Source organism: Bombina bombina, chromosome 4 (assembly GCF_027579735.1).
Source record: "Bombina bombina isolate aBomBom1 chromosome 4, aBomBom1.pri, whole genome shotgun sequence".
NCBI classification, from domain to species: domain Eukaryota; kingdom Metazoa; phylum Chordata; class Amphibia; order Anura; family Bombinatoridae; genus Bombina; species Bombina bombina.
Window position 1 is genome coordinate 518,313,112 of NC_069502.1, and position 18,475 is coordinate 518,331,586.

General features: G+C 38.5%; 1 protein-coding gene across 2 annotated transcripts in view; it reads left to right on the plus strand.

The window, feature by feature from the left end:
- RIMS1 (regulating synaptic membrane exocytosis 1) overlaps positions 1-17,256 on the plus strand; it is an 831,266-nt gene extending 814,010 nt beyond the window's left edge. For both annotated transcript variants that reach the window (XM_053710432.1, XM_053710433.1), the window contains one exon: positions 14,610-17,256. In XM_053710432.1, coding sequence (XP_053566407.1) covers positions 14,610-14,828 — 219 coding nt within the window. In that variant the 3' untranslated portion in view covers positions 14,829-17,256. The remainder of the gene's footprint in view (positions 1-14,609) is intronic.
- Positions 17,257-18,475: the final 1,219 nt, after the last annotated feature.

Consider the following 18,475-nt stretch of genomic DNA (forward strand, 5'->3'; position numbering starts at 1 on the left):
GAGAGGGGGAGAGAGAGAGCAAAAGAGAGGGGGGAGAGAGAGCACAACAGAGAGGGGGGAGAGAGAACACAAAAGAGAGGGGGAGAGAGAACACAAAAGAGAGGGGGAGAGAGAGCACAAAAGAGAGGGGGGAGAGAGACAGCACAAAAGAGAGGGGGGAGAGAGACAGCAAAAGAGAGGGGGGAGAGAGACAGCAAAAGAGAGGGGGGAGAGAGACAGCAAAAGAGAGGGGGACAGTGCACAAAAGAGAGGGAGGAGAGTGCACAAAAGAGAGGGGGAGAGTGCACAAAAGAGAGGGGGAGAGTTCACAAAAGAGAGGGGGAGAGTGCACAAAAGAGAGGGGGAGAGTGCACAAAAGAGAGGGGGAGAGAGAGCATAAAAGAGAGGGGGAGAGAGAGCACAAAAGAGAGGGGGAGAGAGCAAAAGAGAGGGAGAGAGAGCAAAAGAGAGGGGGGAGAGAGATTACAAAAGAGAGGGGGGAGAGAGATTACAAAAGAGAGGGGGGAGAGAGACAGCACAAAAGAGAGGGGGGAGAGAGACAGCAAAAGAGAGGGGGGAGAGAGATTACAAAAGAGAGGGGGGAGAGATTACAAAAGAGAGGGGGGAGAGAGATTACAAAAGAGAGGGGGGAGAGAGACAGCACAAAAGAGAGGGGGGAGAGAGACAGCAAAAGAGAGGGGGGAGAGAGACAGCAAAAGAGAGGGGGGAGAGAGACAGCAAAAGAGAGGGGGGAGAGAGACAGCAAAAGAGAGGGGGGAGAGAGACAGCAAAAGAGAGGGGGGAGAGAGACAGCAAAAGAGAGGGGGACAGTGCACAAAAGAGAGGGAGGAGAGTGCACAAAAGAGAGGGGGAGAGTGCAAAAAAGAGAGGGGGAGAGAGCATAAAAGAGAGGGGGAGAGAGAGCACAAAAGAGAGGGGGAGAGAGAGCACAAAAGAGAGGGGGAGAGAGCAAAAGAGAGGGGGGAGAGAGAGTGCAAAAGAGAGGGGGGAGAGAGAGTGCAAAAGAGAGGGGGGAGAGAGAGTGCAAAAGAGAGGGGGGAGAGAGAGAGCAAAAGAGAGGGGGGAGAGAGAGCACAAAAGAGAGGGGGGAGAGAGAGCACAAAAGAGAGGGGGGAGAGAGAGAGCACAAAAGAGAGGGGGGAGAGAGAGCACAAAAGAGAAGGGGGAGAGAGAGAGCAAAAGAGAGGGGGAAGAGAGAGAGCAAAAGAGAGGGGGGAGAGAGAGCACAAAAGAGAGGGGGGAGAGAGCACAAAAGAGAGGGGGGAGAGAGAGCACAAAAGAGAGGGTGGAGAGAGACAGCACAAAAGAGAGGGTGGAGAGAGACAGCAAAAGAGAGGGGGGAGAGAGACAGCAAAAGAGAGGGGGGAGAGAGACAGCAAAAGAGAGGGGGGAGAGAGACAGCAAAAGAGAGGATGGAGAGAGCACAAATGAGGAGGGGAGAGAGCACAAAAGAGAGGGGAAGAGAACACAAAAGAAAGGGGGGAGAGTGCAAAAGAAAGGGGGAGAGAGAGAAAGCAAAAGAGAGGGGGGAGAGAGAGAGGAAAAAGAGAGGGGGGAGAGAACAAAAGAGAGGGGGGATAGAGAGAGAGCAAGGGGTGGGACCACTGAAAAAAAATGGCCCCTGTACACGGGCTTTAGGACTAGTTATTATTATATTTGGTATGAAATTCAAACGTTTCTATGCAGAGAAAATTACCATAGTTAAATATTAGCCATTTTATATTTTGTCAGGTTTGCACTATTGTGTGTCTTTTAGCCACTGATATGAAAGAGCCTAAAAAATATTTTTTCCTTCTTCCATTTAAAAGGATATTTCCGAAAATATGGCATCATGGGGTAAAATGGATACTGCAGAATTGAATAATGCTCATACACTTATAAACACTCTAGGACTTTCTCCTTCAGGGCCTGATATTCTAAGATGATCTAAGACGTCCTGTCAGTATAGAGAGGTCCCTAAAAAAATGTTAGAAAAACACATTTTAATTTAAAATATATTTATCTCACTATGCAGAGATTTGTATGTGAAGGAGAGACTCTTACATTTTAATATAAGGTCTAAAAAAATCCCAAAGATTTTGCATTACTTTTATCCATGCCGGCGAACTTTTGAATATCGGGCTCTCCGTCACTAAGCTTTAATATAGCATAGACATAATTTTCCTTCAAATTAAAGGGACAATCAACACAAAAAATGTTATTGTTTAAAAAGATAGATAATGCCTTTAATACCCATTCCCCAGCTTTGCACAACCAACATGGTTATATTAACATACTTTATAACCTTTAAACCTCTAAATTTCTGTCTGTTTCTAAGTCCCTAAAGACAGCCCCATGATCACATGCTTTTGTATTTGCTTTTCATATCAGGGGAAGCTAGTTCATGTGAGCCATATAGATAACATTGTGCTGACGGCCATGGATTCTAACAACACAGCACTATTTGGCTTAAATGCAAGTCAATAGATAAAGTCATGTGATCAAGGGGCCGTCAGAAGATGCTTAGAAACAAGGTAATCACTGACGTAAAAAGTGTATTAATATAACTATGTTTTCTGTGCAAAACTGGGGAATGTGTATCTATATTTTAAAACAATAAAAAAAATTGAATTGACTGTCCCTTTAAATTGAATTAATCATTTAAATTGAAAAACTACATTTTCATTATTTGCTTCACTATTGTGTGTTTAACCCTGCAAAGTGACAAAATATGCTGTTTGAAACTTTGTTTTTCTTAAAATTACATTCTTGAACGAATTAGAACGTACTTTTTTTTTAACAATTATTGCCTTTTAATCACAAAATTAAACACTAACGCCTAGATTTAGAGTTTTGCGGCCAAAGGGGTGCGTTAGCTACGCGTGCTTTTTTCTGGCCGCACCTTTTAAATACCGCTGGTATTTAGAGTTCACAGAATGGCTGCGTTAGGCTCCAAAAAAGGAGCGTATAGCATATTTACCGCAACTTCAACTCTCGATACCAGCGGTGCTTACGGACGCGGCCAGCTTCAAAAACGTGCTCGTGCACGATTCCCCCATAGAAAACAATGGGGCTGTTTGAGCTGAAAAAAAACCTAACACCTGCAAAAAAGCCGCGTTCAGCTCCTAACGCAGCCCCATTGTTTCCTATGGGGAAACACTTCCTACGTCTGCACTTAACACTCTAACATGTACCCCTTACACTTATTAACCCCTAATCTGCCGCCCCCGCTATCGCTGACCCCTGCATATTATTTTTAACCCCTAATCTGCCGCTCCGTACACCCCGCCACCTACATTATCTCTATGTACCCCTAATCTGCTGCCCTAACATCGCCGACCCCTATATTATATTTATTAACCCCTAATCTGCCGTCCCCAACGTCGCCTCCACCTAACTACACTTATTAACCCCTAATCTGCCGACCGGACCTGAGCGCTACTATAATAAATGTATTAACCCCTAATCCGCCTCACTCCCGCCTCAATAATCCTATAATAAATAGTATTAACCCCTTATCTGCCCTCCCTAACATTGCCGACACCTAACTTCAAGTATTAACCCCTAATCTGCCGACAGGAGCTCACCGCTACTCTAATAAATTTATTAACCCCTAAAGCTAAGTCTAACTTTAACTCTAACACCCTCTAACACGAAATAAATTAACTCTTATTAAATAAATTATTCCTATTTAAAGCTAAATACTTACCTGTAAAATAAACCCTAATATAGCTACAATATAAATTATAATTATATTGTAGCTATTTTAGGATTAATATTTATTTTACAGGCAACTTTGTAATTATTTTAACCAGGTACAATAGCTATTAAATAGTTAAGAACTATTTAATAGTTACCTAGTTAAAATAATTACAAAATTACCTGTAAAATAAATCCTAACCTAAGTTACAATTAAACCTAACACTACACTATCAATAAATTAATTAAATAAAATACCTACAATTATCTACAATTAAACCTAACACTACACTATCAATAAATAAATTAAATACAATTCCTACAAATAAATACAATTAAATAAACTAACTAAAGTACAAAAAAGAACTAAGTTACAAAAAATAAAAAAATATTTACAAACATTAGAAAAATATTACAACAATTTTAAACTAATTACACCTACTCTAAGCCCCCTAATAAAATAACAAAGACCCCCAAAATAAAAAAATGCCCTACCCTATTCTAAATTACAAAAGTTCAAAGCTCTTTTACCTTACCAGCCCTTAAAAGGGCCCTTTGCGGGGCATGCCCCAAAGAATTCAGCTCTTTTGCCTGTAAAAAAAAAAACATACAATACCCCCCCCAACATTACAACCCACCACCCACATACCCCTAAGCTAACCCAAACCCCCCTTAAATAAACCTAACACTAAGCCCCTGAAGATCTTCCTACCTTGTCTTCACCTCACCGGGTTCACCGATCGGTCCAGAAGAGGGTCCGAAGTCTTGATCCAAGCCCAAGCGGGGGGCTGAAGAGTGACGTCCATCCTCGGGCTGAAGTCTGGATCCAAGCGGCGGCTGAAGAAATCCATCATCGGGCTGAAGTCTTGATCCAAGCGGGCGCTGAAGAAGTCCATCATCGGTATGAAGTCTTCTATGAAGCAGCATCTTCAATCTTCTTTCTTCCGGAGCCATCATCTTCCAGCCGACGCGGAACATCCTCTTCTACCGACGCCTACTCGCCGAATGACGGTTCCTTTAAATGACGTCATCCAAGATGGCGTCCGTCGAATTCCGATTGGCTGATAGGATTCTATCAGCCAATCGGAATTAAGGTAGGAAAATTCTGATTGGCTGATGGAATCAGCCAATCAGATTCAAGTTCAGATCCAATCAGCCAGATCCAATCAGCCAATCGGATTGAGCTTGCATTCTATTGGCTGTTCCGATCAGCCAATAGAATGCGAGCTCAATCTGATTGGCTGATCGAATCAGCCAATCGGATTGAACTTGATTTCCTACCTTAATTCCGATTGGCTGATAGAATCCTATCAGCCAATCGGAATTCGACGGACGCCATCTTGGATGACGTCATTTAAAGGAACCGTCATTCGGCGAGTAGGCGTCGGTAGAAGAGGATGTTCCGCGTCGGCTGGAAGATGATGGCTCCGGAAGAAAGAAGATTGAAGATGCTGCTTCATAGAAGACTTCATCCCGATGATGGACTTCTTCAGCGCCCGCTTGGATCAAGACTTCCCACCACCCACATACCCCTAAGCTAACCCAAACCCCCCTTAAATAAACCTAACACTAAGCCCCTGAAGATCTTCCTACCTTGTCTTCACCTCACCGGGTTCACCGATCGGTCCAGAAGAGGGTCCGAAGTCTTGATCCAAGCCCAAGCGGGGGGCTGAAGAGTGACGTCCATCCTCGGGCTGAAGTCTGGATCCAAGCGGCGGCTGAAGAAATCCATCATCGGGCTGAAGTCTTGATCCAAGCGGGCGCTGAAGAAGTCCATCATCGGTATGAAGTCTTCTATGAAGCAGCATCTTCAATCTTCTTTCTTCCGGAGCCATCATCTTCCAGCCGACGCGGAACATCCTCTTCTACCGACGCCTACTCGCCGAATGACGGTTCCTTTAAATGACGTCATCCAAGATGGCGTCCGTCGAATTCCGATTGGCTGATAGGATTCTATCAGCCAATCGGAATTAAGGTAGGAAAATTCTGATTGGCTGATGGAATCAGCCAATCAGATTCAAGTTCAGATCCAATCAGCCAGATCCAATCAGCCAATCGGATTGAGCTTGCATTCTATTGGCTGTTCCGATCAGCCAATAGAATGCGAGCTCAATCTGATTGGCTGATCGAATCAGCCAATCGGATTGAACTTGATTTCCTACCTTAATTCCGATTGGCTGATAGAATCCTATCAGCCAATCGGAATTCGACGGACGCCATCTTGGATGACGTCATTTAAAGGAACCGTCATTCGGCGAGTAGGCGTCGGTAGAAGAGGATGTTCCGCGTCGGCTGGAAGATGATGGCTCCGGAAGAAAGAAGATTGAAGATGCTGCTTCATAGAAGACTTCATCCCGATGATGGACTTCTTCAGCGCCCGCTTGGATCAAGACTTCAGCCCGATGATGGATTTCTTCAGCCGCCGCTTGGATCCAGACTTCAGCCCGAGGATGGACGTCACTCTTCAGCCCCCCGCTTGGTCTTGGATCAAGACTTCGGATCCTCTTCTGGACCGATCGGTGAACCCGGTGAGGTGAAGACAAGGTAGGAAGATCTTCAGGGGCTTAGTGTTAGGTTTATTTAAGGGGGGTTTGGGTTAGATTAGGGGTATGTGGGTGGTGGGTTGTAATGTTGGGGGGGGGGTATTGTATGTTTTTTTTTTACAGGCAAAAGAGCTGAATTCTTTGGGGCATGCATTTTCAGGGCTGGTAAGGTTAAAGAGCTTTGAATACCCCTGACTTCTTAAGAAAGATTAATGGCATCAATATTGAAGAAGACACAATATTGGCAACTATTGATGTTGAATCACTGTATTCAAGCATTCCCACTGAAAAAGGAATGCAGGCTACACGATTCTTTTTGCAGCAAAGGGGGAGTGCTTTTCAGAAACACACAGACTTTGTTTGTGACTTACTGGAATTTGCACTAACTAATAACCTCTTTGTGTATGATGACAGGTATTTCCTGCAGATACGAGGCACGGCTATGGGGGCGAAATTTGCGCCCTCATATGCGTGCCTCTATATGGGCTTCTGGGAAAACATTCATGTTTTGGACTCTGCCGCAGTGAGTGAGCACGTCTCTATGTGGCTTCGCTACATAGACGACGTGTTCCTACTGTGGCGAGGTACACAATCACAATTGAAGTCTTATGTTGAATCTCTGAACAATGAGACATTCAATTTAAAATTTACACTCACATATGACTCTTGCTCCATTAATTTTTTGGATGTAACAGTCATGTCCCATCAGGGTATTCTGACTACTAAAGTTTATCGTAAAAAAACCTCCACTAATAGCCTGTTAAGGGCTGATAGCTTTCACCCTAAACATCAAATAAAAGGGATACCAGTATCACAGTTTTTTAGGGCACGGAGGAATTGTACAACAGATGAGGAGTTTATGAATGAATCACAGGAGCTGACTAAACGTTTTAAAGAGAGGGGGTATCCTAAAAAAATGATAAGTACAGCATACCAACGTCAATATAAACGAACACAGGAAGAAAGTATTTTCAATGTTAAAACTAAGAAATCTAATAAAAGACAGAGTGGACCAATAAGATTCATATCTAGATATAATGAAAGCTGGGAAGATTTGAGGAAAATTATGCGGAGATACTGGCATATTCTCCTGTCAGATACTAAATTAAGCGAAATTTTAACTCCAGAACCCTTAATGACCACAAGAAGGGCTCCAAATTTACGTGACAGTCTGGTCCATAGTCATTATGTTCGGCCACCATTGGAGGGAAACTGGCTGGACAAGAAGAGCATGGAACCAGGTTGTTATCCATGCAAACAATGCAAAGCTTGCAACTATATAGAAAAAATACGTTTTTTTTCTGATAGGAAAGGCAAAGTGTACAAGATCCGATCTAAAATAACATGTAGGACGCAGGGCCTAGTATATTTAGCAAAATGTAATTGTCCCCAATACTATGTAGGGAAAACTACAAGGGCTCTACGTGATCGCACATTGGAACATGTAAGGGATATCGAACAAGATGTCATTACTTCAAGTGTGGCGAGACACTTTACAGAATATCATAATTCGTCTCCTAACTGTTTTAGACTAATAGGTATTGATAAGGTCCACCTAGGTATTCGCGGTGGCAACATAGATAAAATCTTGCTACAGCGAGAAAGTAAGTGGATTTTCAATTTGGGAACCCTGACGCCGTATGGTTTGAATGAAGAAAATAACCTTGGCCATTTTCTATAATGCTGTACAAATAATAATTATTTACTGAATACTGTTTAGAGTATAAATAAATAGATCTGTATGAAAACATCTGGATGGGAGTCGCTGTCCCTGTGAGTGAATATGCCTCTGCATTAAGCTTTTTACTATAATTGTGGTAAATAGTATCTTTTTAGATACTTAATTATTTCACTTAGCAATTATTATGTTGCTAGCAGTAAAAAGTCGCAACAATATATTGAAACAAAGTGTCTTTTATTATAAAGAAATGTTAAATAACGATACTCATGAACAGGAACCAATATTCACCAGCTAAGTTTCCGGAGGAAATGGCAACCAATATCCCTTTAAATAAGGAAGGCACCAAATACAAATATACAAATTGGCCTGATGAAGCCAAAGAATTGGTGAAACGTACGTCGGCTCTAACGGCTCAGTTTGATCTGAGCAAGAGTGAGGAGAACGCCCACAATAGCCTGGATCACTGCGACTAGCCAAGCAGTGTTTAGCTCCTATGGAAGGACTTTCTGTCGAGCAGCAAAAAAGCCGGTAGTAGAGTGTAGAGGGAGGAAGTATTGCTACGCTTACGTCACACGCCACGGCTTGTGTGTGCCGGGATCGACCGGCCTTCGGCTGTGGAACGTAGCGCCCTCCAGGATCACTTTTCTACAGAGAAGAAACAGCTTCTTACGGAAAGAAAATTTACAGGCGGATTACAAATTAAGTGGATATATATCTGATGACCGGTTCAGGGGATAACTTGCTATTTGAAGGACACCAACTATACAGCATGAACGTTGGCCAACGATAAGTATAATTATGCTGAACTTTATCTCATGAACTTTATGATTCATCATTATTTGTAGTTTTGATTGCGAGCATTTCTCCTCAGTATTTTATGTTCTAATTATATTTCCTTTTCATCACTTTTTTGTTTCAATTTACCATTGCATGATAATAGGGAGTATTAACCTGTTATTTATGATCAGCCTAATATTAGTTTTGTTCACTGTGCACAGTAGATAGTTTTAAGAAATTGTAAACTATCAGTTATTAAGTAAAACATATTGGACTAAGAGTGCTGGTGTGAGATATCTTTATTTCCTTATTTATATATATTTAAAGAGCTTTGAACTTTTGTAATTTAGAATAGGGTAGGGCATTTTTTTATTTTGGGGGTCTTTGTTATTTTATTAGGGGGCTTAGAGTAGGTGTAATTAGTTTAAAATTGTTGTAATACTTTCTAATGTTTGTAAATATTTTTTTATTTTTTGTAACTTAGTTCTTTTTTATTTTTTGTACTTTAGTTAGTTTATTTCATTGTATTTATTTGTAGATATTGTATTTAATTAATTTATTCATAGTGTAGTGTTAGGTTTAATTGTAGATAATTGTAGGTATTTTATTTAATTAATTTGATAGTGTAGTGTTAGCTTTAATTGTAACTTAGGTTAGGATTTATTTTACAGGTAATTTTGTAATTATTTTAACTATTTTAGCTATTAAATAGTTCTTAACTATTTAATAGCTATTGTACCTGGTTAAAATAATTACAAAGTTGCCTGTAAAATAAATATAAATCCTAAAATAGCTATAATATAATTATAATTTATATTGTAGCTATATTAGGGTTTATTTTACAGGTAAGTATTTAGCTTTAAATAGGAATAATTTATTTAATAAGAGTTAATTTATTTCGTTAGATTTAAATTATATTTAACTTAGGGGGGTGTTAGTGTTAGGGTTAGACTTAGCTTTAGGGGTTAATCCATTTATTACAGTAGCAGCGAGATTCGGTCGGCAGATTAGGGGTTAATAATTGAAGTTAGGTGTCGGCGATGTTAGGGAGGGCAGATTAGGGGTTAATACTATTTATTATAGGGTTATTGAGGCGGGAGTGAGGCGGATTAGGGGTTAATAACTTTATTATAGTAGCGGTGCGGTCCGCTCGGCAGATTAGGGGTTAATAAGTGTAGGCAGGTGGAGGCGACGTTGAGGGGGGCAGATTAGGGGTTAATAAATATAATATAGGGGTCGGCGGTGTTAGGGGCAGCAGATTAGGGGTACATAAGGATAACATAGGTGGCGGCGCTTTGCGGTCGGCAGATTAGGGGTTATTTATTGTAGGTAGCTGGCAGCGACGTTGTGGGGGGCAGGTTAGGGGTTAATAAATATAATATAGGGGTCGGCGGTGTTAGGGGCAGCAGATTAGGGGTACATAAGTATAACGTAGGTGGCGGTCGGCAGATTAGGGGTTAAAAAAATTTAAACGAGTGGCGGCGATGTGGGGGGACCTCGGTTTAGGGGTACATAGGTAGTGTATGGGTGTTAGTGTACTTTAGAGCACAGTAGTTAAGAGCTTTATAAACCGGCGTTAGCCCAGAAAGCTCTTAACTACTGACTTTTTTCTGCGGCTGGAGTTTTGTCGTTAGATTTCTAGCGCTCACTTCAGCCACGACTCTAAATACCGGCGTTAGAAAGATCCCATTGAAAAGATAGGATACGCAAATGACGTAAGGGGATCTGCGGTATGGAAAAGTTGCGGCTGGAAAGTGAGCGTTAGACCCTTTCCTGACTGACTCCAAATACCAGAGGGCGGTAAAAACCAGCGTTAGGAGCCTCTAACGCTGGTTTTCACGGCTACCGCCCAACTCTAAATCTAGGCCTAAGTGCAGCTCGTTCCTGCTGTCAGACAAAGCTGGAGCGAGGCTGCACTTAGTGTTATGGCGCGGTCGGGCCGGGCTGTGACTATACAGCTGGCCCGATGTGCTGTGTAAAAAAAACAGACCCGCTCAGCAGAGTACAGAGAGCGGGTCTGAAAAATGGACATATTTTAAAAAAATTAAAAGGGTTTATAAAGATAACACTAAAATAATGTTATATAATTCTGCACTATGTGCAGAATTATATAACATTATTTTTTAGGTTTACTGACACTTTAAGTGTTTATGAATAACATGAAATTGGTTTTTAATGGATTGGATCAGACCTTGATATTAATAATATTACATCAAAATAATAACAATTTTCTTTTAAGTGAAAAAGACCCTCCTTTAAAACACATTATGCAGTAATCATCAATGTTAAGGGCCAGATTACGAGTGGAGCGCTATCAGTTACCCGTGAGTGATAAAGTGTTTATCACGGCTGTTTGTGCGCGTCGGTTTCTTTGCTCGTATTACAAGTTGAAAGTAAACGCTATCGCTTGAGTGCAATTAAAGTTAACACGTGGTGGGTTAGCGCAGCCGCAGAGCTCTGGTTAACTGTTTCATGAAACAAAAAAGTAGCACAAAACACATAAAAAATACATTACAAAGTACAGTTACACTCATAATAACACTGTCTAATAAAAAGTATTAAAAAATATTGCACACGGAAGTTATAAGGGCTTAAAGATATGAGGTCTCAGGTGTTAGAAAAATAGTAGGCAAATGGCTTTAACATAGAGATATATACGTATACATGCCTAGAGATGTATGTGTATATATATATATATATATATATATATATATATATATATATATACAACCCAGAGGGAAAAAGTTAATAGTCCGCTCAATGTTAACGATAGGAAACAGTCAAATTTCTAAGTCATCCGCTGTGTGTGTATATATGTATTTATATGTGTATTTATGTATTTTTATTTGGTTTTACAGAAATATATACACATACAAATACATAAATACATATGTACACACATATATTCATATATATATATATATATATATATATATATATATATATATATATATATATATATATATATATAAAAAAGTGCATTTGAGCCCTTTTCAGTTAAGTAAATGAAAACATGTAAAAGCATATGTATGCAATCTTCATATTTAATGAAGTGTTATACTGTGTATTTACTGTAAATATTTCACATTCCAATATTCTGCACATAGTTTTACATATTTAAAAATAGGGTTTCCTATATATATATGTCTATATCTATACCTATATATAATCATCTATATATAGGTATAGATATATATTGTATCAAAATACCATCATATATATATAAATATGTATTTATAAATAAATAAAACATATTCTTCTATGTGAATGTGAAATATTAATATTTTTATGTCGGGTTAGTGCGCTTGAGAATTTTTTCCCCCCACTTTCTTTTGCTCCATTGACTTCTATGGGGAATAGTGTTATACATATTATCTTTACCTATAAAGGTGTAATATGTAAACTGGTTTATGGAAGTAGTGCGTGTAATTTAATGACACCCTTGATTATATCACTTGTTAAAGATAATAAACATAAAAGCTGAATCCTTTTAGTTGCTATAAGTCTATCAATTATACCAACACCCAGGGGCATATTAACGGATAGGCCAACAAGGCTGGTGCCTAGAGCGACAAATTTTGGGGGTCGGCACACCACACTGCACTTGATAACGCTGCTAACTGCTTTGAAAAAAACATTTTTTTACTTTGAGCGGACGTTCACGTGACCGGCTTTTCACCGAGGTCAACCAACCTGCTTTCACTATCTGCCACACATCATGGCTTGAGCGTGGGAGTCACGCACGTGCACACATGATCTCCCAGGCCAGGCAGCAACGAAGGTGAGACTGAGTCACGAGTCGGGAAAAGACAGACTGATAGCGGACAGCACAGGAGGAAGCCCTTAGCCCTCTCTCTATGTCAGTGAGCCTCCCTGCTATGCCACGTCTGTTTCCCTCTGGTTATAACTAAACAGCAGCAGATCCGGTTCTCTGGCCTCTTAAAATCATTCATGACACACACCCAATATGTAGAGAAAGCGAACCGATAGCGTATACACCTGCACGTTTCTCATGTTAGCAAATACACAATCTGATCTTTCTATGTACACCCTCGGTAACCGATAACTGCTGCTATGGTTCCATTTACAGCCGTATATACAGTATTATTTCTTAGGGGCGATGCATGGTGTAGAGTGCTAAAATGTAATATATATATATTCACATTATACCCTGACCAAAAAATATTATGGCTGAAAAACAGCCTAAAACTTAGGGGGGGGGGGCAGCAGAATTTTAAGTGCCTAGGGCAGCACAAAACCTAAATACGCCAACACCAGATGAATAAACAAAAATAACTATTAAGAAGATTTCGATAAGAAAATAATCACTGTTTAATAATAGCAATACAATCAAAATACATTTAAGAAAATAAACGATAATCCTAAAATAACTGATTGAAGCAAATACATTATAACAATCATGAAAAACAGAACATTGAATAGAAACAGAAGCTAAACTACAAAGATGATTAAATTGCACATTTAAAACAACAAAAATTGGCTCAATCATAGCGACTAAATATTTTGCAGATAAACCCTTTAAGACAATTGAAAAGAATCAGGTAAACTAATTATGACAAACCGTCAGCGTTATTGTTGACAGATAAGACCAGGTGGTAGGAATTATCAAAGACATCAAACTACTAAAAGACAATTGATTAGTTTACCTGATCAATAAAAAATAGAAATGTAAAATGTGAGATGTAAATTATATTAGTGTTAATATTTAACGTAAGTTAATTTCATACATCACCAAAAGGAAATAAATTACCCCTTGTAATTAGGAGTCAAGCTGTTAGATCGTAGGTCTGTCTGAATACGCTAAAATAGCCTCTGCAGTTACAATCCAAAATTAGTCAGCAAGACTGAAAAAAACAAAGTTCAATGCCATAATAGATGAGCCACAAGTAGCCTAATAAAGAACAACATGAAGTCTGTTGTGTCATTGAAAATTCATGACAATATGGTATTGTGCATGATATTCTTAGTTCGTCTTCTTTACGTGTCCCGAGTTAGTGCACAAGTGAACACAGTTTACTTTTAACGCATAATACAAGTGGCAACCCGACGCGCAAACATTTTACTTCTAGCACAGTTAACGCTCTAGCAGGAGTGTAAAATAACGTTCCACGCGTAATCATGCCCTATATTAGTTAGTCACACTATTTTACTTTTGCAATTTCTGCTTCTGTGTAAAAAAAACCCTATACAAAACTTAATGAAAAGTCTAAGTAAAATGTATTTTTTCCATCTGTTTATCCAGCCTAATTAAAAAAGAACATAATATCTGTTTGAATTAGATAATTTTTCAAGTAATTCAAATAGATGTGTTTCTGATTGTTTAAAATGCCATAGAAAAGCCATCCATAATGAATTTTAGATGAATTAAGTTTTCACATATCAAAGTGAAATGTAATGCCATTTTAATCTTACTTATCAGTCTACATTTGTCCTATAAGAGCAAATTATCTGTTGCTAGTAATAAACACATCAACACAAGTAGTTCTATTCTTTACATATTAATCTTTTAAAGCCGTTATGGCATTTTATTCCGTCCTAACGGCGCTGGGCTTTAGCGCCATTAGGACAGAATAAAACGTCCTAACCGTTTAGCTGTCCTGAAGCCAACAGCACTTCCTGAATCTGATTGCAGTCTGGAGGGCGTGCCTAGCTTCATAGGGACGCCCCCTTGACCCAATCCCATATCTGAAATCTTGTGATCGAGAGCACAATTGCGGGATTTCAATTTGTCACGAAAGGGTTAAAGTTGTACTAATAATGATGCTTCAACTGAGTTTACACTTTAGGAGAGGCACTACTGATGTGGGACATATATTGTTCATTTGATTTTAAGGTGAATTTGTTTTTTCATTCATTTAACACAATGTCAACATATTATGTTTTCTTTATTTTGTATCTTTTTTTTTAAGGTTATTGTTTGGGGAGACTATGGCAGAATGGACCACAAAAGTTTCATGGGTGTTGCACAAATTCTCCTGGAAGAACTTGATCTATCCAGCATGGTAATTGGATGGTATAAGTTATTTCCACCTTCATCCTTGGTGGATCCAACGTTGACACCCCTTACTCGCAGGGCTTCCCAATCGTCTCTTGAGAGTTCAACAGGTCCTCCTTCCGTTAGATCATAATGAACTGGAAGGCAAATTAACCTGATGTAATCACAATGTTAATGCCCAATAAAAGAATCCGAACAATATATTTACATGATCAAAAAACATTGCTGGAGACAGACAATCACTTTTTTTTTTCCTTTAGTAGAGATCCAAAAATGTATCTGAGAAGGATTTATAGGTATATTGGCAGAGAAAAAGCAAAAATATATATGTACTGTAGATCAAAATACATTTAAGCACTAGCGTAAGTCGCTCAAGAGCGAGGGTATAGTTAAGGTGACATTAAATTTCAAACTGGAAGCTTTCACTCTGTTAAGAATGTCTGTGATACATTTCTACAGACCATAAGCAGTGTTATCATATTGGTATTTCAGCATTTTTATACTTGTTAATTCCATTATTTTTTTTAATGATGTGTTAATCTGGCAGTTTCATAAAAAGCATTTGTGATAATCCTCACACAATACCGCTTTTGTCTTTTTTAATTTCTTTTATTAAAAGCTGAGCATTATACAAGTGATAAATGGATATTGTTCCATCATGTAAAATTCCCAGCTGCCTGAAATATTGACAGTGACTTTGAAATGCACTGCTATGTAGTGCTGTCCTATTATTGAACTCGCTTTTTCATGTAGTGTTACACATTTTGGAACCACAGATGTATTTTATGTATTTTAAAGCATGCTGTTATAAAAGGGGAGCACAGCATTTTTCTGCACTAATCCTCAAACCCATAGTTTGACATCAGGGCTAGGAAGAAAAAGCAGATGCTGCAGTGCAGCAGTTGCATGAAAACAAAACCTTATAGCACTCTGTAGGTGCAATGAAATGCATCTTTGTTCTTATGTGAACGTGATTAACACTACAAAATGGCTATGGATGCAACAGCTGTCATTATTTCACTCAACCAGGAACGTATTTTTGTTTTTTTTTCCCCAATATTTTTTTGTTGAATTCAACCAATTCTAAAATGCCAACAAGTGTGTGTAATGTCTTGTTTTACTTTTATGGACTAGTGGAATATATGACCATATTGAAAATATTTCTTTTACAAATAAAACGTATAGGATAAAATAAAAAAAAAAAAAAAAGTATATTTTTGTTCCACTTTTCCACTTTTTTGTCAAACTTGGATTGCAGTTTAAATGATGATTTTTATGTTACATGATGTTTTGCATGGTAGAGTTTTGAAGAAGCTTGTCTGTAACCAACTCTGAGATTGATGCAAGTGATTTCTTTGACATTTTCAAATAATGTACCTGTTATGATATTTACGTTTTACAATCAGCCAATTGCTATACTAGTTTCTGTGTATAAATTGTATATTTTACTTCCCAAAATAGTGAGCATTGGTGGGGATGAGCATATGACACTTTGAGCTGTACCCAGTCTGACATGTATCGCTTTAAGACACGTGTCTGTCCTGGATAGAGCATGGTATGAGCTGTTTAAGATTCACTGGAGATTCCAGTTGAATTATTCTGCACTTACTAATGTTTTTATCAAACTTTAGTTTACATTTGTTTGAAATTGATGCAAGCACAAAGCTTGATTTTTTTAACGCAAAAAATATTTTACTTTTTTTTTTTGGGAGGAAACCCCTTAAATTTAAACTAGCATTTTCTTCATGTTGGTTCTTCCTGGCCTTGAAATCCCTTGTGGTTCTCTGTACATGTGCAAAACACTGCAGCTGTGCAGGTGCATTGAAATGTTTTTCCTCCTTTTTACGGGCCATTCAATTTTGTGATCACACAGATAGAGCAGCATGATTTGGAGCTACCCACAGCTGCATGCACGTTTTGTAAAAAGAGACAAAAAAAAAGTTTATTTAATAATGTGTGTTAGTTCCACATAGGCCAGCTTGTATGTTGCATGTAATTGTACAGTTTGCTCGTAATTATGACATAACCAAGAAATCGAAGCCATCCATTTTCTTATAGACATTTTGCAAACTTTTCTTTTTTTTTCTTACCAGGCTAGGTATGTTAGTCTGGTGCTAAATGTCTATAGATGGACTTTATTTTTTACCCTATGGATACGTAATGTAGTACGGACCAAATTCCTTTGAATAAATATTTTGGTGTAGATTCCTGCTGTGGGGCTGTAACACATGTAGAAATTGTGTACACATTAGGTTTTAATTAATAGACATACTGCCTGCACCACGTGAACTATTTACTGTTAACAAAACAGGCTGGAACTCTTAGGCCTGTTTTTCCACGGGGCAAAGGTAGATTACTGCTTGACCTGCTGAGCAGGAAGAACTGAAGCACTGGTGCACAAATAGATTCTGTTCTGTTTCAGTGGCCAAAACAAATGAACTAATTATAATTGGGTAGAATCTTTCTATTTTGACCACTTGTCTTAACACTCCCCTGTGCTTTTAAATGAACTTCCAACTCATGTTATGTAAACATGTTTAATAAAATTTACTTTTCATGTCCATTATTGTCGTCATTTACTTTAACTATGTTGATCGCTGAGTGATGTAGAATTAATGGAAAAAATAAGGTTATTATAATTTAATTATTGAAATTTCTGCTATGCACAGTTCAGAATATTTTTTAATAAGGTATACATTTTTGTAAACATGAGTTTTTTCATAAAAAGTTTAAAATTAAAATGCTGAGCCACTGCAGCCCTCCTCGTATCTCAGGACATTTTATTAGTTTTTCAAAGGCAGAAAGTGCTAGTTGATCTGTGCCATATAGATAACATTGTGCTCACTCATGTGGAGTTATTCATGAGTCAGCGTTGCTTGACTAAAATGCAAGTCTGTCAAAAAAACTGAGATAAGGGGGCAGTCTGCAGAGTCTTAGATACAAGGTAATCACAGAGGTAAAAAGTGTATTGATATAACTGTGTTGTTTATGCGAAAGTGGTAATGGGATTAGCTATTTTTTTTAAACAATAAAAATTTTCAAGTAGACTGTCCTTTTAAGCATGCTCAGAAGTAATAACGTAACCATTAAAATTACATTCATTTGGTCCCTTATAGGTTACCTAAAGACTTTCGTTAGAAGTTACTTTTATGCAGTTTTATACGGTGTTGCCTCTTAGCCAAAATAACTTGTTCAACTTCTTGTAAGATGCTTATTTACAAAACAATGGGAAAAAATCTAAGTATTTTATTTAAAAAAATGTTTAAACTTTAAATCAATGCTAAATTCCAATGTAGTGGAACTGTGCCGTAGCATGTGACATAGCAAGTGACATAGCACATGACATAGCACACCCATGCATAAACTAAGCATTAATAGCTATGTAATAAATTAGGGTGGTATTAAGTCATTTGAATCAATGACTGATGCTTCATGCATTCATGCTCTGGAGTGTGCGCATATCTGCAGCGATAAGGGATTTATTGTGAGGGCTTGCACTCGTCAGGTTTACCACTGGTATTAGGAGTTGAAAGTAAACGAGGTCACTTAAACGCAATCGCAATTTAAGCTAGCATGATTACTGCATCATCAGAGCTCGGATTAACTGTTTTGTGAAACTAAGCAATGTCACAAAACACATCAAAAATTCATTGCAAAGTACAGTTACACTCATAACATATCATTATATAAAAAATGCTCAAAGATATGAGGTCTCAGGTGTTTAACATTAAAATACAGTATCTCACAAAAGTGAGTACACCCCTTACATTTTTGTAAATA